Source organism: Garra rufa, chromosome 16 (assembly GCF_049309525.1).
Source record: "Garra rufa chromosome 16, GarRuf1.0, whole genome shotgun sequence".
Lineage (NCBI taxonomy): Eukaryota > Metazoa > Chordata > Actinopteri > Cypriniformes > Cyprinidae > Garra > Garra rufa.
Window position 1 is genome coordinate 21850522 of NC_133376.1, and position 27132 is coordinate 21877653.

At 38.6% G+C, this 27132-nt stretch overlaps 1 protein-coding gene across 3 annotated transcripts in view; it reads left to right on the plus strand.

Annotated features, from left to right (window-relative positions):
* Positions 1-27132, plus strand: part of LOC141288182 (A disintegrin and metalloproteinase with thrombospondin motifs 2) — a 199859-nt gene that overhangs the window by 126357 nt on the left and 46370 nt on the right. For all 3 annotated transcript variants that reach the window (XM_073820280.1, XM_073820282.1, XM_073820281.1), the window contains exon 4: positions 18434-18633. In XM_073820280.1, the coding sequence (XP_073676381.1) occupies positions 18434-18633 (200 nt within the window). The remainder of the gene's footprint in view (positions 1-18433; positions 18634-27132) is intronic.

Here is a 27132-nt window from a genome sequence, read left to right on the forward strand (position 1 = left end):
GATCTCACAGTTCTGACTTTTTTTCTCGCAATTGCACATTATAAAGTCAGAATTGCAGAAATACAAAACTTTTTTATTTATATATTGCCATTCTTACTTTATTACATGCAACTGCAAGTTTATTTCCCACTATTTAAAATGTATAACTTGCATTTGTGAGTTTATATCTTGCAAATCTGAGAAAAAAAGTCAGAATTGTGAGTTTATATCATGCAATTCTAAGAAAAAAGCTACATACATTTTGTAAACATATATTATGTTGCCTCATACAGCAAATTTTGTTTTAAACAGCAGGTCATATGAGATTTCGAAAAATAGTTTGTAACATAGCTATTCTTCAATTTAAACAGTCTGCGAAGTTGTTAATGAAAAAAGTGCATGATAAAGATATTGCCTCTTCTGAGAAAAAAAGTCAGAATTGCGAGATGTAAACTTGCAATTCTGAGAAAAAAAAGTCTGAATTTTGAGATGTAAACTCGGAATTGCGAGAAAAAAGTCAGAATTGCAAGTTTATATCACAATTGTGAGTTTATATCATGCAATACTAAAAAAAGTCAGAATTGCGAGATGTAAACTTGCAATTCTGAAAAAAAGTTGTGAGCAATTCTAAGAAAAAGTCTGAATTTTGAGTTTATATCACACAATTCTGAGAAAAAAGTCAGAATTGTGAGTTTATGTCTTTCAATTCTGAGAAAAAGTCAGAATTGTGAGTTTAAATCACATAATTCTTAGAAAAAAAGTCAGAATTGTGAACTTATATCTTGCAATTCTTAAAAAAAGGCAGAATTGTGAGAGGTAAACTTTATATCACGTATCACACAATTCCATATCACACAATTCAAAGAAAAAAAGGCAGAATTGTGAGAGGTAAACTTTATATCACGTATCACACAATTCCATATCACACAATTCAAAGAAAAAAAGGCAGAATTGCGAGTTTATATTATGCAATTCTGAGAAAGAAGTCAGAACTGTAAGTTTATATCTTTCAATTCTGAGAAAAATTCATAATTGCTAGTTTGTATTATGGAATTCTGAAAAAAAAGGTCAGAATTGCGAGTTTATATCACAATTCTAAGAAAAAAGTCAGAATTGTAATTTTATATGTAAGATGTACGATGTTAGATGTAAACTTTATATCACATATCACAATTCTGTATCACACAATTCTAAGAAAAATAGAAATTGTGAGTTGTGAGAAAAAAGTCGCAATTGTGAGTTTATATGATGCAATTCAGAGAAAGGTAGTCTGAATTGTAAGTTTATATATTTCAGTTCTGAGAAAAAAAGTCAGAATTGTGAGATAAAAATTCGCAACTACCTTTTTTATTTTTTATTCAGTGGCAGAAACAGGCTACCATATTAGTTTGACCTTAGTAACCAAATAGGAGAGAGTACTACCTAATTTCATCACTTTATCATGTTTTAATAAGATTTATTTGTTTGTTTATTGTCATTTAAATCAAGTAACAGCAGCAAACAATAGTTTTAAAATGCTGAACCCATCCAGACATAAAACATGTAACGTAAACATCTTGCTTCGAAACTACTGTATAGTTACAGCTTGACTCAACAAATGCTTGACTCAACAAATAAAGGAGTTTCAAAGAGCAGTCATAGCTGTTGGCCACATTTCTAGCTGATAACAGGAGCAGCCGTCTTCCAGGATCTCTGTGAGCCAGAATAAGTTTGTAAGAGGCACCTGTACAGTTCCAGCGCTGTCTATTCTTGCAACCTCCTGTTGTATCTGTGGGAAGAGAGTGAGACACTTGCCATGTCAACACCTTTAGAGGTCAGTGTGGCCTTGTCTGTTGCTTCTACTCATCTGTCACTGTTCTGGGGCTCATCCGCTGACCTCTGTGGCCCTCATGCACGGACAGTGACACGGCCAGGTCGGTTTTTACTTTTGAGCTTAAAGGGAAAATTTAACACTCTGTCATCATTTTCTCACAAGCATGTCACTTCAAGCTTGTATGACTTTCTAATGTGAAGGTTAAATAAAAAAAAAAAAAACGTTTTCCTGTCAACATTCTTCAAAATAAGCTATAAAGAAAGTCATACAGAATTTTTGAGTGACGTATCCTTTTAAATGGCTGTTTTATTTAGGAGATGCCACATGCTAGGAGTGCTTTAGAGATTTTAAATTAGACATTGTAGTATTGTATTAAATTAGAAGTGGTCTAATATTACAGTAGTAATAGTCTCAGATTACTGTAAGCAGTATTGATTCACTGCTGTATGGCAATACATTGAATACAATTAATGTTTTTTTGTGCAAAATGGTGTACACTTAGGAGTAAGGACTCCCCATTTAAGAAAAAACAACCACACATTTAAATCTCTTTTATATCTCAATTGTTTATCCTAGATAGCAGTGTTTTTTGCTGCAAGTGAGATTAGATCAAATTGAATGTTTGCTTACTTTGAGAAAAGAACCCTAATAATCTCATGTCTTTTTTTTTTAAAGAGATCTCATTAGTCTCTCAAATGGTTTTCAACACGAGTCTGTATGACCTCAAATGTTTCTCATTAAATTCAAGGCTAAATTAAAGCTATACTGCCACTATTGAAATATATAGCTCTAAAGACTTTCTGCAGGTCAACAGTTGTCATATTTGTGTCTGTTTAAATATTCTAATAAAATTTAGGAGACAGATCTGAGACAAAGTTTGTGAGAAGTAAATGAATCTATATGAACTCTGAAAGAGCAATAAAATCTCCATTTGGGCATGGTGCTATCAAGATATAATGATTCTTTCATTGTAAAACCACAGTACTTTGGTACATCACTTCAATATTTATTCAAACGTTGGATTTTTTCTTATATATTATATACCCCCATTTCCATAAGACATCCAATCGCAGTTTTACACACGTTTTGGGTTGTGTGTGTGTAAACAACTGTCCCCAAACTCAGTCGCCCAGCATTTAACATATCTGGCCACCGTTAGATGCAGAGAGAGAGGGTGGGGGAAATGAAGAATGTACAGCTGACCTGTGAGAGAGCAGGCGTCTGGTGCAGAGACGCTGAGGAGGAGGTGGAGGAGGACCCCTCCCATCTCGGCATGAGTGGGTGGATTTCTCTGTTTATCTTTAAGATCTGGCAGTGACAAAAAAGGCTGAAAACTGTCTTTTTCCTCTTTCTTGTATTTCATAAGAGGCTCTCTTATGGCACTCTTATGAAATCGTTCCCTTGTGTTAGATATCCAGAGTTTAATGTGTGAATTGCTGGATGGCTTGATATAGCCCAGTGGAGCATTTCTCCCATGGTGCTTTGCTGTTGCTTGTACATGTCTGACTTTGAGGACAGTCAGCTGTCAAGATTATGGAACACTAAAAACCACATAGTTCACATTTGATAAATCAAAGCTTCCTGTCTGATAAAACCTTGTCAAAATTACCATGGTTATTTTTTTTTACTTGTTTTAATATATTCAAAAAATACTAATTAAATACTAATTATGTGTATGTATGTGTATATATATATATATATATATATATATATATATATATATATATATATTAGTGGTGGGCCGTTATCGGCGTTAACGTGCTGAGACTCTTATCGGGCGATAAAAAAATATCGCCGTTAATCTATTCTCAAAGTTGGGTTGGGAGCTGGGTCTAAACTACGCAAGATATGATGACTTTCACCTTGATATTTTAGCGCAGATGTATACCTAGCCGAATTGCACTGTAGGGGGCGAGAACGAGTCTTCAACTTCTGTGAAATTACCACATCAAATGAGACGTGCTGACATTGATGCAGTTATGAAGCTGCTTCATGGCAGGTGCGTTGCTAGACCCTTTTTACTGGGGCACGTGAGTTATAATTTACTTTGATAATCCCGAAATAAAGACATTAAACTATATGCAACAACTGAATTGACGCTTCTAAAAGCAACGCAGTTTAATGGAAGACTATGCACGCAGAAATCCATTCCCGTGCGCGTCTGTGTATTTAACGGCAACACGCACGTCGTGCAGCCTTTTGCGCACAAGTACTTGGTTACACAAGTTTGTATAGGTAATTATGTTGTAAATGCAATTGTCAAGCAGTTTGTGATGCATTTTGGAAACAGGAGATGAGCTTACTTTTAGTCATTATTTGGGTAGCACACATATTCTGAATGCCTTCAGCAGAATTCAAATTAGCCATTTTAATCTAGATTAATCTATATTAATTCCAAGATTTAATCTAGATAAAAAAAATTAATCTATGCCCACCCCTAATATATATATATATATATATATATATATAAATATAGTCAAGCCCGAAATTATTCATACCCCTAGCAAATTCTGACTTAAAGTTACTTTTATTCAACCAGCAAGTTTTTTTTTGATTGGAAAGGACACAGGCTTCTCCCAATAGATAATAAGACGATGTACAAGAGGCATCATTGTGGAAAAATATTTCTACCAGAAAGACTCGGGAGAATTTATACTATACCGATTACATTTATGTAGAAGCTCAGCAAGCAATCCGGTTCTTTGGCGTAGGCCCCGTTCGTAACTCGCATTCCGAGGGTACGGAAACAGCGAGTCCCGCCTGAAGACGAAGGCGGGGGCGCCGCTAACCCCCCCGCGGAGTCAGGAAAGGGGCCAACTGGTGATGGTGAGGATTGAGGAAGACAATCTGAGGTCTGCGTGAAGAAGGGGATAGCCTGATTGATGGATGTGGTAATAGAGGGATGACCCAGCTTGGTAGAATAGAGGAGTTGGAGGAGAGATTCCATCTTGGTGGAGGTGGGGAGGATGGAGGTGCTGGAGCAACAGCATCTGCGAACTCAGACATGGTAAGCGCTACCCCTTAAAGCTACAGTAATGATATGATTGGAAGATGAGGAGGTAATTAGTGACGCGAACGATTGAGTCTTCCTGCCAGAACTTGCGCTAGCTTCATTTCTACCAGAAAGACTCGGGAGAATTTATACTATACCGATTACATTTATGTAGAAGCTCAGCAAGCAATCCGGTTCTTTGGCGTAGGCCCCGTTCGTAACTCGCATTCCGAGGGTACGGAAACAGCGAGTCCCGCCTGAAGACGAAGGCGGGGGCGCCGCTAACCCCCAAAGATAGGTGGACTTAAGGATCCACCAGAACGGGGCCCACCCCCAAAGGACGGTTTTAAAATTACCTTACGGTCGTGAATCCTGGGGTTCCTGGCTTAGATGGAGAAAGAAAGAGAAACAAATTAGATTTAGATGAGTGCCATTCATGGTTAACTTAAATGAACCACTAGCTGTTTTTTTTTTTTTTTTTTTTTTGGAAAATGAACATATGCTCCTGGTATCCTTGATTGCGACGTGAAACAGGGCAATCCTTTGATAGAACGCATGGACCACGGGCATATTTTGATAGAACACATGGGCCACAGGCCATCTTTTGATAGAACGCTTGGGCCACAGGCCATCTTTTGATAGAACACATGGGCCACAGGCCATCTTTTGATAGAACGCTTGGCCACAGGCCATCTTTTGATAGAACGCTTGGGCCACAGGCCATCTTTTGATAGAACGCTTGGGCCACAGGCCATCTTTTGATAGAACACATGGGCCACAGGCCATCTTTTGATAGAACACATGGGCCACAGGCCATCTTTTGATAGAACACATGGGCCACAGGCCATCTTTTGATAGAACACATGGGCCACAGGCCATCTTTTGATAGAACACATGGGCCACAGGCCATCTTTTGATAGAACACATGGGCCACAGGCCATCTTTTGATAGAACGCATGATTGAATACACAGCCCTCTTTTGATAGAACGCATGATTGAACACACAGCCCTCTTTTGGTAGAACGCATGATTGAATACACAGGCCATCTTTTGGTAGAACGCATGATTGAATACGCAGGCCGTCTTTTGTTAGAATGCATGAATAAATACACAGGCCGTCTTTGGATAGAACGCATGTCTTTTGGTAGAACGCATGAATAAATACACAGGCCGTCTTTGGATAGAACGCATGATTGAATACGCAGGCCGTCTTTTGGTAGAACGCATGAATAAATACACAGGCCATCTTTGGATAGAACGCATGATTGAATACACAGGCCATCTTTTGGTAGAACGCATGAATAAATACACAGGCCATCTTTGGATAGAACGCATGATTGAATACACAGGCCATCTTCTGATAGAACGCATGGGCCACGGGCCGTCTTGATAGCTTTGGTATTTATAATTACGATAGCGCATGAAGGCAGCATAAGCTGCAGCCACTTGAACCTATAGCGTGTACAGCTGTTTGACAGACGTATAACCCGCAGGCCATCTTGCTTTAGTAGCTAGCCATGCAATTCGTGAGAGTGCCAACCGCTTTGGCAAAACACCACCACCAGTAGAAAAAAAATAGGATTTACCTAGATCGAGGCTGGAGAGCTTGCTGGGCTTCGAGGATGGAGGTACGGGAGCGATGGCATCGGTGAGCACCGCGGGTTCGTGTCGGCGCTCGGCCGCTCGGCTCTCTCCGGCTCGGGTTGGCGCGTGTAGCGCGAGCGCGCTGGCGATCAGAGCCTCATGCCGCCGCTTGAGCAGCTCGAGCTCACAGATTCGCCAGACTGGGCTCTAGCCGCTGCTTCTGTCTACCGCCGCCAGCGAGACGACGGTACATTGTTACGACTCCTGCACCACAAACACGTCCGCAGAGGAGGAGAACCGCACGGTTCACGTTAAACTATGCCGACAGTCGTTTTTAATGAAGTAACCATGGTATCCGTGATAAATCCTGTCAGTTTGAGAGAGTTAACAGCTCCGCTCCTTGCAACTGCGGCTGGAATCCAGTTTCACGGCTGTGTGCTGGAGCAACAGCATCTGCGAACTCAGACATGGTAAGCGCTACCCCTTAAAGCTACAGTAATGATATGATTGGAAGATGAGGAGGTAATTAGTGACGCGAACGATTGAGTCTTCCTGCCAGAACTTGCGCTAGCTTCATTTCTCAGCTTTTATTTACATTTGAACAAAAAGTGGCATGTCCAACATTATTCATACCCTTTGCAAACTGTCACAGTCTATGGGAAAATACAAAGTTCTATACCATTCCAAATAGTCCAAGCTGTTCTAAAGCATCCCAATTACCCTGATTCATTGGGAACAGCTGTTTTAATCAACTTAACAGGTGAAAAACAGAAGCTCTCTGCTGTTGGTTTGTGGACAGTCATGGCTAAGACGAAGGAGCTCACTGAGGACCTGCGGCTGCGCATTGTGGCTACTCACAAATCAGGAAAGGGCTATAAGACCATATCTAAATGTTTTGAAGTTCCAGTGCCTACAGTGCAAAGTATTATTAAAAAATACAAAACGTTCCGCACTGTGAAAAATCTCAGAGGACGTGGTCGGAAGCCAAAAGTGACACCTGTGCTGGCCAGGAGGATAGTGAGAGAGGTAAAAAAAGAATCCAAGGATTACCACCAAGGCCATCCTGATGAATCTGGGCTCTGCTGGTGGCAACATCTCAAGGCAGACAGTCCAACGGACACTGCACACCGCTGGGTTCCACGGACACCACTTCTCCAGATAAGGCACACAAAAGCCCACTTGGCCTTTGCAAATGCTCATCTGGACAAAGAAGAAGACTTCTGGTCTTCTGTTTTATGGTCAGATGAAACAAAAATTGAGTTGTTTGGCCACAATGATGTAGCCTTCATTTGGCGTAAAAAAGGAGAAACCTTCAACCCTAAGAACACCAACCCAACTGTCAAACATGGTGGTGGGAACCTAATGTTTTGGGGGTGTTTTTTAGCCGGTGGACCCTGGAACCTAATCACAGTAAACGGCACCATGAAAAAGGAGCAATTCATCAAAATTCTCAACAACAACAACATCAGGCAGTCTGCAGAGAAACTTGGCCTTGGCACCAGTGGACATATTTGTATTTTTGATCAAATTAACACAGCCTTGATGAGCATGAGAGACTTCTTTTAAAACATCTTACTGATCCTAAACTTTTCAACAGCAGTGCATATTTTTACCAATATATATTTTTGGCAGTTTTTTCTATTTTTAAAAAAATATAAATATACAGTTTTTGTTTTATTATTTTGTCCTCTGTGTAAGAAGTCTCTTTTTTAGAAAAACTTATTGTCAATAACACATCTATACACAAATCATTTTAAATAAATAAATAAATACATCAGAATCAGAATCAGAAAGAGCTTTATTGCCAAGTATGCTTGCGCATACAAGGAATTTGTTTCAGTGTTATTAGCTTCCAGTACACAGAGACGCACAGACAATAAAAATAAGAGAATCAGAAAAAATACACATATGTAAGCATAAATATACCAAAAATAAAAATAGAAAATAATGATAATAATTTGTAAAAATTGACAATAAATATGTATGTACAGTTGTGCTATAGGTGACAGGATGGAATACAGGGATGTGTTAGGGTGGAGGTGGTAGCAGTAGATAAAGTCAGATTATTCCACACATTTTTGCACAATGGGAGGAACATTTTAACTGTTCATAAGGTGGATTGCCTGGGGGAAAAAACTGTTCACACGTCTGGTAGTCCTGATCTTTGGGGCTCTGTAGCGCCGGCCGGATGGTAAGAGTTCAAAGAGGGGATGGCTTGGATGTGAGGGGTCCAAAGTGATTTTCTGAGCTCTTTTCCTCACTCTGGATGTGTACAGTTCTTGAAGGGTGGGCAGGGGAGCACCAATAATCCTCTCAGCAGACCGAACCATTCTCTGCAATCTTTTGATGTCTGATTTTGTAGCTGAGCCAAACCAGACAGTTATTGATGTGCACAGAACAGACTCGATGATGGCTGAGTAGAACTTTCTCAGCAACTCCTGTGGTAGGTTGAACTTCTTCAGCTGGCGAAGGAAGTACAACCTTTGTTGGGCCTTTTTTTTACAGTGGAGTCGATGTGAGTGTCCCACTTCAGGTCCTGGGACATGAAACATCCCAGGAACTTGAATGTCTCCACTGTAGCCACAGTGCTGTCCATGATGGTGAGTGAGGAAAGTGCAGGGGGGTTCCTCCTGAAGTCCACTATCATCTCTACAGTTTTGAGCTTGTTGAGCTCCAGGTTGTTGTGACTGCACCAGACAGCCAGCTCTTTTACCTCCTGTCTGTAGGCAGACTCGTCACCATCCTGAATGAGGCCGATAACCGTGGTGTCGTCTGCAAACTTCAGGAGCTTGACAGAGGGGTCTTTAGAGGTGCAGTCGTTGGTGTAGAGAGAGAAGAGCAGTGGGGAGAGAACACAACCTTGAGGGGCGCCGGTGTTGGTGGTGCGGCTGCTTGATGTGAATTTCCCCAGTCTCACCAGCTGTTGCCTATCTGTCAGAAAGCTGGTGATCCATTGACAGATAGGGTTAGGAACAGAAAGTTGGTTTAGTTTGGTGTGGAGGAGTGGAGGAATGATCGTGTTGAAGGCCGAACTGAAGTCCACAAACAGGATCCTCACATAAGTCCCTGGTCTGTCCAGATGCTGCGGATGAAGTGCAAGCCAATGTTCACTGCATCATCCACTGACCTGTTTGCTCAGTAAGCAAACTGCAGGGGGTCCAGTAAGGGTCTGGTGATGTCCTTCAGATATGCCAGAATCAGTTTTTCAAGCGACTTCATGACGACAGATGTTAGCGCCACAGGTCTGTAGTCGTTAAGTCCTGTAAGCTTGGATTTCTTTGGGACAGGAATAATGGTTGAGCGTTTTAGGCAGTGAGGGACTTCACACAGCTCCAGAGACCTGTTAAAGATCTATGAAAAGATGGGGGCCAGCTCGTCAGCGCAGGTTTTCAGACAGGCTGGTGTCACACCGTCTGGTCCTGGTGCATTTCTTCCTTTGTTCTTCCTGAAGACCTGGCACACATCATTTTCGCTGATTAGAAGTGAAGGAGGGGGGGAGAGGGGGGTTGCTGGAGGTGGTAATGGTTGTGTGAAGAGATCGTCAGAAAAGGTTTGGGGGGTTTCAAATCTACAGTAAAACTCATTCAGGTCTTCAGCAAGTCGCTGAGTCGCCTCAGTGCACGGGGGTGGTGTCCTATAGTTTGTGATCGTTTTCAGGCCTTTCCACAATGAACTTGGATCATTTGAAGTGAACTGATCTTCTAACCTTTTTGCATAGGTCTTTTTAGCCACTCTAATCACTTTATTCAGTGTGTTCCTGGTCTGGTTGTACAAGACTCTATCCCCTTTTCTGTAGGCATCCTCTTTGGCTTGACGAAGATGTCTGAGTTTTTCTGTAAACTATGGCTTGTCATTGTTGTATGTTAAATAGGTTCTGGTAGGAATGCATAAATCCTCACAGAAACTGATATATGAAGTAACAGTCTCTGTGAGCTCGTCCAGATCGGTGGCAGCAGCTTCAAAAACACTCCAATCAGTCAAATAGAAACAGGATTGTAAGACCTGTTCTGTTTCGTTGGTCCATCTTTTTACAGTCTTAACTACAGGTTTAGCAGATTTAAGTTTTTGCCTGTAGGTTGGTATTAGATGAACCAGACAGTGATCAGATAGTCCCAAAGCTGCCCGTGGGACAGAGTGATATGCTCCTTTAATTGTGGTGTAACAGTGGTCCAATGTATTACTGTCTCTGGTCGGACATGTAACATGTTGTCTGTATTTTGGCAGTTCACGGGAGAGATTTGCTTTATTAAAATCCCCAAGAATGATTAAAACAGAGTCCGGGTGTTGTTGTTCTGTCTCTGTGATCTGATCAGCGAGTTTCTGCAACGCCAGGTTTACGTGCGCTTGCGGTGGAATGTACACGCTCACGAGAATGAACGAGCAAAACTCTCGCAGCGAATAGAACGGCTTACAGTTAATGAAAAGCGCTTCTAGATCAGAACAGCACATCTTCTTTAACATTGTTACATCTGTACACCACCTCTCATTGATGTAAAAGCACGTCCCGCAGCCGCGCGATTTCCCCGTCGATTCTGAGTCGCGGTCTCTTCTGAACAGCTGATATCCCGGCAGATGAATCGCGCTGTCTGGTATAGCCGCGTTCAGCCAGGTTTCCGTGAAACACAGAGCAGCAGAATGTGAAAAATCCTTATTTGTCCGGGAGAGCAGAAGGAGTTTGTCCGTTTTGTTGGGTAGAGAGCGGAGATTCGCCAGATGTATGCCTGGCAGCGACAGCCTGAATCCACGCTAACGAAGCTTCAAGAGCGCGCCGGCGCGCTTCCCCCGCTTGCGCGTCCTGCGCGTCTGAAAGCGTCTCAGCACTGCTGCTCTGCCAACTACTATGTTCAGCAAAACGTCCGAATAATCAAAAACCGGTAGGATATTATGTGGTGTGTTCTGTCGAATGTTCAGCAGTTCATCCCTGGAAAACTGATCGTGTTTGCAAAACAAAAAACAGGAAAAACGAACAAAAACACTAAAACAACTGGAGAGCTAAGCACAGAGGCTGCCATCCGTGGCGCCATCTTGCATAATTTTGCTTTAAATAACATTAAATAACAATAAAACCTTATTAAATCATTATTAAACAGGTTTTGCTCTTTAGTTTACTATTCAATCCATATTTGCATTTAGTCTGGGCTTCTGTAAGATTGGAAATGCATTTTCCTGCCCCCCAAAAACATTTTGAAATATTTATTTATATATTTATTCAATTTGTTTAATCATATATTTACAATATATTTTGGCCAGAAAAATCTATATTTTTGTATAGGAACGCAATGATAAATCTGACCCTGGACCACAAAACCATAAGAGTCATAAGGGTCAATTTCTTGAATCTTTCTATTGATGGATGGTTTGTTAGGATAGGACGATATTTTGCCGAGATACAACTATTTGAAAATCTGGAATCTGAGGGTGCAAAAAAAAAAAAAATCTAACTATTGAGGAAATCGCCTTTAAAGTTGTCCAAATGAAGTTCTTAAAAATGCTTATTACTAATCAGAAATTAAGCTTGATGTATTTACCGTAGGACATTTATCTCCATGGAGCATGATCTTTACTTAATATCCTAATGATTTTTTGGCATAAAAGAAAAATCGATAATTTTGACCCAGACAATGTATCGTTGGCTATTGCTACAAATATATCCGTGCTACCTCTGACTGGTTTTGTGGCCCAGGGTCACAAATGTGCATGTTTAGATGTTACTTCAATATAGATTACTTTAAACATATTGTATTAGATTACATGGGGGGTGGGTGATATGACACTATGCTCACCATTATAGATTAAAAACGGCACAAAGGTGCTGACCTCTATTCTTCAGTAACATTGCCAGTTTACTTACCACATAGTAAACATTAGTGCATTGTTGGCATTAATATAGAGCTTAATCAAATGGCATACTTTATTACCGCTGGAGATGATTTAGTTACTGATATCATTACCAGCTCTCAATGGCCTGGTCCTAAAGGCTTAATTTGATCTTGGCTTTTACAACACACCATTAAAGATTAAAAGGCAGAAAGAGCATTAGTTGAGCACTGGCTGTTAGAAAATGTGTGTAGCTGGATCAGATTTCCCTAAGGTTGCGATACCCTTCCTCAAGAACACAGAAAGGCTCGCTTGTACATCTGCTGCATGTACACACTTTCTCACACTCTAATTAAAAACACTGTCTGACATCACCGGCGCGCCGCCAATGCGCAAGCTGTTTGCACGCACAACGTCTACAGAACATTATTGTACTTTTGCTGCATATGGGACAATATTCCAATGCACATACACAGTTGAATGTACTAGTGATGTTTCTTTACATGAAAAATCCTGCAGTGGCCTAGAGGTCATTTTGAAGGGCCACATTCCTGTTTCTGTATAGAATCATTTTATCATGTGGAATCCTCTTATGGAGAGTCCAGCTACAGTTTATATATAACTGATGTTGCTGTGCTGATGCCGTTTTGTGTCATCATCATATTCTAATGTTTGTTTTGATTGGTCAGGGATCAGTTGTTCCAGCTTTTGTGATTGTGCAAGGCTTCAATGCCTCCTTACAACCCATTCCAGCACAGTGCTGCTCATTTGCATTTAGACTTTTTGAGTGCACAAGTGAGTTTTGCCACAGGCTTAATGGCAAATGTTGCTAAAGAACGTCAAGACGTGAAGATTCAAAATTGCTGTGCCGGATTTTAGGTTATAAGTGTAGACTTGTGGTTGTAAAAAAAAAATGTAAGTACAAAACTAAATATATATTCTTAAAGTCTTTACATATAAATAAGTATCAAATAAATTGACTATATAATAAATTGACTATTTTTTTTAACCTATTTTACTATTTTATATTTATTATTTTTGAATATATTATTCTTTTAATTATTTTGAATTAATATTATTCTTTACTGATTGTATTTGACATTGTATTTACTGTTTTTAACTAGATAAATTGGTAACACTTTACAATAAGGTTCATTAGTTAACATTAGTTAACCACATTAGTTAACATGAACTAATAATGAACTGCACTTATACAGCATTTATTAATCTGTGTTAATGTTAATTTCAACATTTACTAATACATTATTAATTTTTTGTTAACATTAGTTAATGCAGTGTGAGCTAACATGAACAAACAATGAACAACTGTATTTCCGTTAACTAATGTTAATGAAGATTAGTAAATACAGTAACAAATGTATTGCTCATGGTTAGTTCATGTTAGTTAATACATTAACTAATGTTTAACTAATGAACCTTATTGTAAAGTGTTACCGATAAATTATACTATTTGGACTATTTTTGACTATTTTACTATTTTGTAATACATGTTTTTTAATATATATATTGCTTTTAATTATTTTGAATAAATGTGTTTCTTTATAAACCATCTTGATTCTATTTGACAGTTCTGTGATTCTATTTGACATTGTATTTATTGTTTTGAAAGAGATTTATTATACTATTTATACTATTTTTGACTATTTTGTATTTAACATTTTGTCTTTTGTATTCAATAAATAAGACTATTTTTTATTATTTTGTATTTTACATTTTAAACTAGATTTATTTTACTGTATTGAATATTTTTAACTCTTTGGTATTTAACATTTTGACTACATTTTACATATTATACTATATGGACTCATTTGTACTATATTTGACTATTTTCTGACCATTTGTCTGCAACATTAGAAGACACAGTGTAAAACAAAATCTTAAAAATAGGGCATAATGTACTGTTATAAAATTAAGGAATTTTTGTGTTGACTTTTTTATTTTAATTTAATATACTGTTTTATTATGAATCCATTTTCTATGTTGACTTTTTAATTTATTTTAATAATTTAAATTCATATTTAATTTAATTTTAATGTACTGTTTTAAAATGACATTTTCCATTGACTTTTTAATTTAATTTAATTTAATTTTATTTGAATGTACTGTTTTAACATAAAGGAATTTTCTGTGTTGACCTTTTAATTTAATGTAATTTTATTACATTTTAATTTAATCTTCTTTATTTTTTTATATTTTACTATAATATTAAAGTGTACTGTTTTAACACAAAGAATTTTTCTGTTGACTTTTTAATTTAATTTAATTTTATGACGTTTTAATAAAATTGTATTTTATTTTCATATTTTAATGTTTCAACATGAAGAAATTTTCTTTGCTGACTTTAATTAATTTAGTTTCATTTTATTTTATTAACGTACTGTTTTATTATGAAGGAATTTTCTGTGTTGACTTTTTAATTTAATTTAATTTAATTTAATTTTTATTTTTATTTATTTTTTTAATTTATTTTATCAACCTGCTTTACCTGTATTTTGAATTTTCCACTTCATTGCATAGTTTTAGGGGTAATGAAAATGTCTGATAATTATCAGTAGGCTACATTTTTTTTCTTTTGCAGGTTTAGTTAATATGGTCTCTAAATGGAAGTATTACAATTGATTTTTTTACTTTACACATCGGCCTGTCAGTATCAGAACAAATATTTGCAATATTGTACATGTTCTCAGATCTACAAGTGCTTGGCTGTGTGTGCATATTCCTATGCGCATGTGTCAGCGGACATGTATAGATGCACCAAACCCTTGTTCTGTCTTGGTGCTTTTGCAGTTTGGCGGCCCAACAACCCATAAATCTGTCACTCATGGAGATAAACATGTGATAATATGAGTTTGAGTTGTTAGAACCCAAACCGAATTGAGCTACTGTGAGTTCACTACTTACATCACAACTGTTGTACATGATATCAATCTTTTCAAATGTCCAACCAGTCTGAGCACCCTTCCCCTCTCTCTTTTTTTGCGTTTCTTCCATCTTTCTCTCCCTCATAGGTTCTCTTGACATTTGCAAAGGTTGAAAGACAAAGTAGCTTTGTGTCCTGATAAGGGCGCGGACTCCTCAGCCTGAATGTGAATGTTCTCTCTTGAGATCAGAACGGAGCTGGGTGTATTTGACAGACAGGGTGATGGGTCAAGTTTTGGAGGATCACAGAATAGCAGAACTGAATAGCAGAAAATGACAGATGTCACAGAAGGAGGTTAGTCATCACAGTAGGGTAGAATTGGAGGAAAATCTCCCTTAAGGAAAATAGAATTCTTTTTTTTCCCAAAGAAACTATTTTTCCATGATGGTGTTTTTTTTTTTTTAAAGCCACATTTTTCATTGAATATTACTTTGTTGAAAACAGTTGTGCTGCTTAAAGGATTAATTCACTTCCAGAATAAAAAAAAATCCTCATAATTTACTCACCCCATGTTATCCAAGATGTTCATGTCTTTCTTTCTTCAGTCAAAAAGAAGGTTTTTGAGGAAAACATTTTAGAATTTGGACTTCAATGGGGATTAAGGGGTTGAAGGTCCAAATTACAGTTTCAATGCAGCTTCAAAGGGCTCTACATGATTCCAGCTGAGGTAAAAGGGTCTTATCTAGCAAAACAATGTCATTTTCTAAACAAATAGAAACATTTTTATACTTTTTAATAGGGCTGCCTCCTAATAGTCAACTAATGGTTAGTCGACGAGAAGAAGCTTACTCAACCAAAATTTTATTAGTCGCTTAGTCGCAGAAAATAAACATTTAACAGGAAATGGCTGGTCCATGTGGTAATATAGTACTGTGCGGTCACTTGCTCCATCATTTTTGGTCGTACAGGTAAAAGTAATACATCTTTGAAATCTGTGAAGAATGTTGCACTTTTGAAAAATAATGAAAGCAAACAGGATGCGCTTTCTGCCGTCTCGGTATAACTTGAGCTTGAAACTCTGTGCAAAGCGAACGTGCAAAGAAAGTCAAACGCCCTTTATAAAACAAGGTAAAACAATGATGTCGGATGATTTTGTTGAAGTTTGCGGAGATTGTGAGATGGAGTTTTCCACCCTACCCTTTTTTCATCCATTTTCCCAACGTATTGCAGAGCTAGTGTGTTGCGTAAGATGATCATTTGTGGTTAAAACGTACATAGTTTTTTTTTAATGACCAATGTTTTTGTTAGATAAGACCCTTATTCCTCGGCTGGGATTGTGTAGAGCCCTTTGAAGCTGCACTGAAACTGCAAATTGGACCATCAACCCATTGATACCTAATGAAGTCCACTATATGGAGAAATATCCTGTGAGGAAATGTTTTTCTCAAAAACCATAATTAAAGTTTGACTGAGGAAAAAAAGACATGAACATCTTGGATGACAATGGCGGTGAGTAAATTAATTCAGGAGTAAACTAATCTTTTAAAAAATCCTACTTTTGAACGATAGTGTGAGTAGTTTTGGTTCAAGCTAATATTTTTTATCAGCCTCTGAATTGGTGTTAACAGGTTCTGAGGTGACCCTCAGATTATCATCAGCCTTGAACAGAATATGCTATAATATCAACCTTGTGCAGGCATTGCTAAATTTTGCACACAAATGTATGTACATAAAAAATGGCTTTAGAAAAATGTAACAAAATTAATTCTTAAAGGATTATTTCACTTCCAGAATAAAAAATTCCAGATAATTTACTCACCCCCTTTGTCATCCAAGATGTTCTTGTCTTTCTTTCTTCAGTCGTAAAGAAATTATGTTTTTTTTTTTTTTGAGGAAAACAATTTAGAATTTTTCTCCATATAGTGGACTTCTATGGTGCCTGCAATGCTGCTTCAAAGGGCTCTAAGCAATCCCAGCCGAGGAAGAAGGGTCTTATCTAGCAAAACGATCTGCCTTTTTTAAAATAAATTAATATTCATACACTTTTTAACCTCAAATGCTCATCTTGTCTTTCTCTGTGATGCACATGCGTACTCTGTGCACTCCGGTTCAAGACAGTTAGGGTATGTCAAAAAACTGCCATCTCATTTCCTCCTCCACTTTCAAAATCACTCTATATCGCTGATTTTTTTTCCCCTTTTTTTGTAAAGGGCATTTGATCTTCTTTGCACATTCACTTTGTAAACACTGGGTTGGTACTTCTGCAGCTATTTAGGATGATTTTGAAATTGGAGGAGAAAATAAGATTGGAGTTTTTCAACATACCCTAACTGTCTTGAACTGGAGTGCGCATCGCAGAGCTAGACACAACGAGCATTTGAGGTTATAATTTGTAATTTTTTTTTTTTTTTTTTAAGAAAATATCCGATCGTTATGCTATGCAGCTGGGATTGTTTAGAGCCATTTGAAGCTGCATTTAAACTGCCTTTTGGAAGTTCAAACTCACGGGCACCATAGAAGTCCACTATATGGTGAGAAATCCTGAAATGTTTTCCTCAAACAACATAATTACTTCACGATTAAAGAAATAAAGACATCAACATCTTGGATGACAAGGGGGTGAGTAAATTATCTGTACATTTTTGTTCTGGAAGTGAACTAATCCTTTAAGTCTATACAGAATACTGTGCATAATAAAAGACATGAGCCACAAGCATGTTAATTGCTTTTTTGTACAGTAGAAGCTTTTTTTCAGTTTTGTATGGAAATCTGCTGACACAGGCTGTGATATTATGAACACCTGCTGGTGAGAGGAAGTTTACAACCCTACAAAATCCTTCATGATAATAAACACTAGCACAAATGAAGAAAAAAAAAAAAAAAAACATTCCGACACCTTTCTTTTTGGTTTATTGGGATTTTTCTGTGCTTGTCTTTTTGTCTCTGTGGCCCTGTAATAATATGTTACTGACTCTCAGCATTAAGATGATGAATATTGTTCTTACTCTCGGATTATCATCCAATAAGAAAGTGACTGGTGAGCTAATATTAGTCTGCACCGAGCGTTGGTTTACCCATGAGCAGGTTGCCTAGGAAACGTTACATAATTGGAGCATAGAAGATGCCCCCAGCTGATTGGGTGATGGAGACAAGGTGATAGATCTTCCTCAATGTGTTCTCTCCTCCATGTTCCATCTATCCGCCTGAAGAGGAAATGACCTCATGACACCACGTATAGTGGCTAGTGGTTTACTAGGTTTCTTCTAAGACTTTTCGTGTCTTTAACCAGTGAAAGGACCAATTTCTGCATTGATGAAATGATTTAGTTTACACTTGTTCAATGACCAATTTCTGTGTTTCCTCATAGGTGCTGATTTGGGCGGACTGTTGGACCTTGAGACTCTGTATCAGGGCGTTGAGCGCAGTATTAACCAGAGCCGACGAGCCCGCAGACAGCTGCCCGAACGAGCCTACAACATTGAGGTTTTGCTGGGGGTGGACGACTCCGTGGTGCAGTTTCACGGGCAGCAGAATGTGGAGAAGTACCTCCTCACTCTTATGAACATCGTAAGTGTGCTCGAGCCACCCACGCTGCCTGTTGTGTTTGGGTTACCCTTGAGAAAAATCAAAGAACGATAGAAACTACTCTGTCAACAGCGCAGCAGTTCTACAGGCGTAAGACAGCATTGTAATAAACAACTGAGATGAAGCTGGCTGGTGCTGAAGCATTAGAGACACGGTGTTGACACCAGAGATACTAGTGTTTATAGCATTTATATGCAATCCTGCAGTGTTTTGAAAACATTTTAAGTAGGGCTGTCAAAGATCTATCGATCTTGCTATTCATCTGTCTAGCGTTCTATCTAGCGTTCTATCTATCTATAGATATCTATCTATCGTTCTATCTATAGTTTTATCGTTCTATCTGTTGTTCAATCTGTTGTTCAAAGATCTATCTATCTATCTATCTATCTATCTATCTATCTATCTATCTATCTATCTATCTATCTATCTATCTATCTATCTATCTATCTATCTATCTATCTATCTATCTATCTATCTATCTATCATCTACCTATCTGTTGTTTAAAGATCTATCTACGTATCGTTCAAAGGTTTATCTATCTATCTATCTATCTATCTATCTATCTATCTATCTATCTATCTATCTATCTATCTATCTATCTATCTATCTATCTATCTATCTATCTATCTATCTATCTATCTATCTATCTATCTATCTATCATCATCTATCTATCTGTTGTTTAAAGATCTATCTACGTATCGTTCAAAGGTCTGTCTGTCTGTCTGTCTGTCTGTCTGTCTGTCTGTCTGTCTGTCTGTCTGTCTATCTGTCTGTCTGTGTCTATCTATCTATCATCTATCTATCTATCTATCATCTATCATCTATCTATCTGTTGTTTAAAGATCTATCTACGTATCGTTCAAAGGTCTGTCTGTCTGTCTGTCTGTCTGTCTGTCTGTCTGTCTGTCTGTCTGTGTCTATCTATCTATCATCTATCTATCTATCTATCATCTATCATCTATCTATCTGTTGTTTAAAGATCTATCTACGTATCGTTCAAAGGTTTATCTATCTATCTATCTGTCTGTCTGTCTGTCTGTCTGTCTATCTATCTGTCTGTCTGTCTGTCTGTCTGTCTGTCTGTCTGTCTGTCTGTCTATCTATCTATCATCTATCTATCTATCTATCATCTATCATCTATCTATCTGTTGTTTAAAGATCTATCTACGTATCGTTCAAAGGTTTATCTATCTATCTATCTGTCTATCTATCTATCTATCTATCTATCTATCTATCTATCTATCTATCTATCTATCTATCTATCTATCTATCTATCTATCTATCTATCTATCTATCTATCTATCTATCTATCTATCTATCTATCTATCTATCTATCTATCTGTCTGTCTGTCTGTCTGTCTGTCTGTCTGTCTGTCTATCTATCTAGTGTTTTATCTGTTGTTCAAAGATCTGTTTATCTATCTATATGTGTGTGAGTTCAAAGAGCACTGTTGTATAAATTTGTGTAGTTTTCTTTTTCTTTTTTTTTTCTTTTTTACAAAAAGGATCAAACATGTTAATCACAGTTCGGCCGATTAATAACCCTAGCTTTGAGAGTTAAACACCACTTCAGATTATTTAGGAACAGTTTTCTAATATTGAACTATGTGAAAATATAGAAAATATTAAAATCATACAGTTACAAAAGATGTCAGGCTCAGGTAAAGCTGGATGCAGTAAATCAGTGGCTTTGCGTCATGTGGTCTAGGGTGACGGTAAGCCGGGGGGAAAATATGCTTCTGGACAAAACAGCTCTCATCTGTGCCTTGCTATGTGTCCTTTAATCTCCACAAATTAAACCTACGCAGTGACAGAGAGCAATAGAAAGAGAGAGAGAGAGACAGAGATCAGCTAGCCAACAGACAGAAAAAAAAAGCCTCACAAGCTGGCCAGATATTATATCATCAGTAATAGTCAATGATGTGAGGTAAAATCAGACACATATTAGATAAGTTCTGCAGTCATTTTTCTACATCACGGATCACTCCATCTAAGATAAAATGTGATGGGATGAAAAAGGCCAGAGAAAAATGTATTATAACCTCACCATTTGTCTCTATATTGCATATTATCATGAATCCCCGAACAATTTCTACAGCTGTGCCACTGCCATCTCCTTTTCCTCTCCTCTCGTTCTCATCCTAGGGGGTGTTTCAAATGCTGCATTCTGAATAAATGACAGGAAAACAGATAAACAGAAATATATAAATAACATCGCGTCTCCTTTCTCTCCCACGCGTTGAGTTCTTGCCGCTTTCTTCTTGAAAGTTTACTTTGCTCACTTTTGGAAGGCATGTCTCCCTCGCTCTCCGGGAGTCAATGAGAGAAAAGAGAGAGACATAAAGCAGGTTTTTGCCCTTTTTTCCTCCAACTATTTTCCCTGACTTCTCCTCTTTTAGTGTTTGTTGCACATAAGGGCTGCATGTGATGATGTGTTATGCATAGCGCCTGAGTTTGTTGTTATGTTGCGTTGGTTTTGTGTGTGCGTAAATGTCACTGCTCTGTTGCTGTGTTTGCACAGAGTGAAAAATCCTCTGCAGTCTTTCATTCATGTTCTCCTGGTCAGTGGCTGGTCTCTCTCAATGATCCAGCAGGAGGAGAGAGTGGGAGCCGTCTGTCTGTCTGCCTGAAAAGGGATCCGTCTACGGGACTGTACGTGGGTGGCAGGGTTGAGCGCCATTCATAACTGAATTTAGAAATTCCTGAATGTGAATCGGATTTGAATTGAAGTAACAAAACAAATACAGATTTCTAATTCAAATGTGCATATTTATTAATTAAAATTGAATGAAATACAAAGAAATTCATGTAACTGTAGGATTCAATATGAATTACCCAAAAAGATGTTGACATAAAACATATAGTCAAACCAACATTTATTCAGACACCTTCAACATTTCTCACATTATCACAGTTTATTCGCTATATTTTAGAAAATGGTATTAAAATATGGCAAGAACTCAGAATTAAACTGTGTCAGAACAAATTCATCTTGATAATGTCAGATAACTTTGAAAGAAAGGTATGTAATGGATTATCAACCAAAAATATAGACTGTCAGTATGACAATATTTACACAACTATCAATACTTCAATGCCTAATTTTGATCAGTGTGAGGTGTAAAATATCACATTAGTAATTAAAGAAAAAACACTTAAGCAAAGCATGGTCAGGTCAAAGTCTCTGAATATTTTTGGTCCCACATTTTTTACTGGTAGTCCACTATATGAAGAATTATTGGGTGTAATATGTCACAGTTTACCTTATTTTGCTATCCTCACTTACATAAATCAACTATAGTCTCCTGCACCCACTAGTAAAAAAAAAATATTTAATAAAAAATTATATCTGGTGTCTGTAACTTTTGGCCTGACTGTATGGTAGTTTCAGAAACATTAAATATTTGAAATGCTGCCCACCATATATATACATGCATATTTAATGTAGGTTATATTTACATTTATTAGTTTAATTATATTTAAATAAATAAGACCCTATGAATTCAAATTCCACATAAATGAAATAGGAGACAATTGTTAAATTCTGAGTTCACACTGTTACACCCAGAAATTAAAATTTTATTATACAGCAATATTTGCCCACTAAAATGATTTTTGGGGCATTTATACCTTTTATTAAGGCATACGAAAAAAGGAGAGATTATACAAAATGTTTGTATCGTCTGTAATGTGTGTCTGTTTTTTTTTTTCGTATTGTAACCTCACCATTTGTCTCTATATTGATGGTTTCTATATAATGATGGTTGTTCATGAGTCCCTTGTTTTCCAGCATCTTTTGCATATTTGAACCCTTTCCAGAAGTAACTGTATGACTTTGTGTTCCATCTTTTCACACTGAGGACAACTGAGGGACTCAAACACAACTATTAAAAAGCTTCAAACATTCACTTTATCCTGTTCAAAATTTTTCGTCCCCTGGCTCTTAATGCATTGTGTTTCCTTCTGAAGCATCAGTGAATGTTTGAACCTTGAGTTATGTTTGAGTCCCTTAATTGCCCTCAGTATGAATAGATGCATCTCAAAATCATAAAGTCACTCCTGGAATATGCAAAAGATGCTGGAAAACTGGAGAATTGACAAGACCTTTTCTTAAGAGCAGTGCTCAGTTTAACTGTTGAGAACAAATAAGGGACTCATGAACAACCATCAAAAAAAAAAAAAAACAGTCGTAGATCATCCAGGTAACCACACACAGTATTAAAAACCAATGGTTCATAAACTTTTGAGTGGGGTTATTTGAATAATTTCAGGTCTTTTTTTGTTTTGTGGACTATTTCTTAACATCTTTTATGTAAAATATATTACTCAGGCATGCATGTTGTATGATCTCTTCTCACATTTTCACAGCTTCTGCAAGAGGTTCTCAAACTTTCGCATGCAACTGTATAGCTATTCATTTATTTTCACATTATGTGGCATTTTTGTCATGGTTCCTATCTGATACTGGTCTGTTCGATACATTAATCTCTGTGTGGGAGTTGCTGTATTTGTGAATGGGAGTTTTGTTTGTTCTGAAGAACTGGTCTGGTGACTCACTCTGCCCTCAATTTATAGAACCGAGTGAAACAATTCTTTAAAATGCACTAAAATTGATTGGCTTTACTTCATAGGTCCATGGGAAATGATGAGGAATCGATGCGTCAGACAGGGATCAAAAGATCTGGAGGCCTTTTGACTTACGCCTACCCTACCTATCCACCAATCAGCCGTCCTTCACCTTTATTCCGCCCCTTTAAGACTGGCTCTTTCAGATTTAGTGTTGCAGTCAAGATAATGGACCGGTATTTTGTGGGAGAGTTTGTTGTTGTTGATAGTCCTTTCTAGTTTTCTAGTCTCACAACATGCTGATCTGAGATTGCCTTTAGCTCAAGCCCGTAAGTGCCACATCAGATCCAGGAACACACCACCACAGCCCCTCGACAGTGCCCACAGGCTCTTAATGCTTGTACTCACGTATTTTCACAAGCGACCGGCGCAGCCAGCCTGTGTAATGGAGCTGAGACCTTTGTGTGTAGCATTAATTGTGTGAATTGAAAGTCGACAATATTAATTGCTTCCCTCTATATTAGTCGCTCCTCAGGAGTAAACAAGACGTGCGGGCGGACCATTATGTAATCAGCTCTTCATAGACACGTTGTTCTGGCCCTCAAATGTCAGACAGGTAATAATGGTCCAAAATGTCAAGTGAAAATGGCAGAGATTCAGTAATGAGTCTGAGCAAATACTGTCCACCAGTGCGTTCCTTCATATCTCTGAGCATTCCTGTACATTACAGAAGAATGAAAGGGAGATTGGGAGGACCGCCAGCCAAGAGCCTGATGGGATTTCTGTACTCGTTCAGTTTCCTCTCCCAGACTGAAACAGGGCAATGATGATTCAGCATAATATGTATGTGGGATGCAAGGTAAAAAAATCAGTTGTATAGGGAATGAAATGCTCGTACAGGGGTGTTTTGTCAAAGTTTGTTTTGGTAGCAAACTAATTTTTCACTATAGATCAAAGCATTATTATTATTATACTATTTTTTGTTGTCATTAGTTACTTTAATCTGTCTTTCTACATCCACTTCTTAAAGAAGTAGATGAAAGAAAAAGTTTACTTCCTTCTTTTTTTATACTGCAAAACTGAATGAAAGAGCACTAGTCATTTGAAGCGGGCCATTCGTTTATCCATTTAGTTTAAAGTTAAAATGACGGCGTGAGCTTACTAGAGCAGATGCGTTCACTCGCTGATGAGTCTTGGTCAACAGCGCTGTGAGATCACAAATAACTCGGTTTATAGCCAGATGATACAGAGCTGACAAACAGGAGAGACACTGTGTGCAACAATACAGTCAGAAGGCATTTTAATCTATAAATTGCCATCATTTACCATAGATTTACTGAAGTAGCACTAACTGCACCATGGTATTGTGTCAGAAATGTGGGTATCCATGTTGAATTGTATTATATTATTAATGTAGATGTATTTGTTTAATTTTGGTGATTAAGCTATAGCATTTATGCATTTATATTAAATGTCTTTAGACTGCTGTTTTTCAAATATATCGAAACCATATTATATTTTTATCATGGTACTGAGGTGCTATATTTGTGGTTAATAAACAAGACCAGTGGTTAAAAAAAAAAAAAAAAAAACTCAAACAGTCAGAATAATTACATTTCACAATGTAAAAATGAGGTTGCTACCAATATTACTGATTTTGATAATGAACATAAACATACATCTGCTATGTAACTCAAGCTACTATCAAATGTGTATTTCCAAATGAGTCCAAATGTTACTCATTAGAACATGTAGAACTAAGAAATTATGTTTTTCTTATTATTTTTAATTTATTTTGTTAAGGAAAAATGACTGGAAAAGTGTAATGAATTTAAAAAAGTAAAGTGTTTGGCATGTTTTGAACGTAAAGAATAGTTTAAAACCACAATTAACCATCTGGTTTTTACATCTTTTACATTGGAGCGAAATTTTGTTATGTTGTGAAAAAGTCTCAGGTTACGTATGTAACCCTAGTTCCCTGAAGGGAACGAGACGCTGCGTCGAAAAGCTTTGGGAACGCCTTCAGCGTGAGCACGCTCTGAATCATGTGTGCAATCACCGGCGTGATGGCGTCACCGACCAGGAAGCTTAAAAGCTAGTGCGGAGAGAACAGGGAGCTAGGGTTACATACATAACCTGAGACGTTCCCTTCCAGGTAACTCTAGCTGCGTCGAAACGCTTTGGGAACGAGAATGCCCACGCCGCCTTACTGAAGACGTGTCCCTGCCCAGAATTAGGGCGAGAGAATGAAGGAGCCAGGAGAGGCTCGGAGATCTAGGCCATAGAACCTAGCGAAGGTTAGGGGCGTGGACTAACCCGCAGCATTACAAATCTCCTCCAGAGACAGCCCCGAGAAGAAAGCTTTCGAGGTAGATACTGAACGGGTAGAGTGAGCCTTGACTCCCAAAGGTGAGGGGAGATCAGAGGACACATAGGCTACCAAAATGGCATCCAAGACCTCGCACCTGATTTGTGACACAACCTGCTTGACCATAAGCATACGGAATTTGAGGCGCGAGTCTTCAAAGACGATGCCCCGTCAGGGGACAGATAGCCCGCAAGCGTCTGTTCCACCCGAGGCATTGCCTTATACGCGTGCTCTGACAGCCCTGCCACGTTAGTGTAATGAGCGGCAGACGGGCTGTAGAGACGCGCAGAGTATGATTTTCCCCATGACCTCGACACCTCGGTTTGGAGGTCAGGGAAAAACGGAAGACTCCGGCGTGGAGGTGGTCGCCGAGACAGCAGAAAGCGCTCATCCAGTTTGCTTCTCTGCGGTTCAGCCTGTCTCTCGGCCGGCCACTCCAAATTTAAAGTAGCGACGGCATGAGTGACCACCTCCAGCAGCTCCTCATACTGGGGAGAATGAGGGGGTGAATCCTCATCGACGCCCTCCACATCCACCTCCTCAGAGGAGGATAGAAGGAGCGCCGCGCCCTCTCCCCGGGGGGAAGAAAACGCAGAGTGGGCTTCCGATCTCAGAGAGCGGGCAGTGGATCTGGCTGGTGAGGCAGAAGATAGGGACTCGCCCATCTCCATACCCTCAACCAGATCCAATTGCGATCCCCACGAGTGCAATCGCCACTCCGCTTCGACGGAAGCGGGACCTGATCTGCGAGGAACGCTGGTGAAGGCTCCCTCCTCGAAGAGAGCCTTCCGGGAGCGGAGCAAATGCAAAGGTATGCGCTCGCAATGCGGGCAACCAGCCCCCTCGAGGGCTGATGTCGCATGCTCCGCTCCCATGCAGACAACACACAAGCTATGTGTGTCCTCACTTGTGATGTAACGAGAGAAAGGAGGCACACACCGCTTGTAATGTTGCTGCTTATTTTCACCCTTTTTAGACATAAAGACTGACACACAAACAATCACTCTCAAAAAGAAAGTTGTGCAAACTGGCACGATAAAGGGAGAGTGACATGCACACAGAGCGCTTGCTGAAGACAGAAAGCTGACGCTGTTCTCTCCGCACGTGCTTTTAAGCTTCCTGGTCGGTGACGTCATCATGCCGGTGATGTCCCGCGATTCCATTGGACTGATTGCACACATGATTCAGAGCGTGCTCACGCTGAAGGCGTTCCCAAAGCGTTTCGACGCAGCTCGAGTTACCTGGAAGGGAACCTGGCAACCCTGATCATGATAAATGTCTTTTTTTCTTTCAAGTTTAAGCCTTTAAACTTGATTTTTTTTTTTTGACATTTAGCGTGATCAGGGTTGCCAGGTTTTCACAACAAAACCAACCCAATTGTTACTCAAAAAAAAAAAAAAAAAAAAAAAAAATTGTCCATATCGCCCAAGCCTATTTTGAAGCCATTTGATGTGTACATGTAAGAAAAATATCAATATCTAAAACTTTATAAACAGTAATCTCTAGCTTCCGCTAACTATTATATGGGCAAGAGAGTGGTGTTCC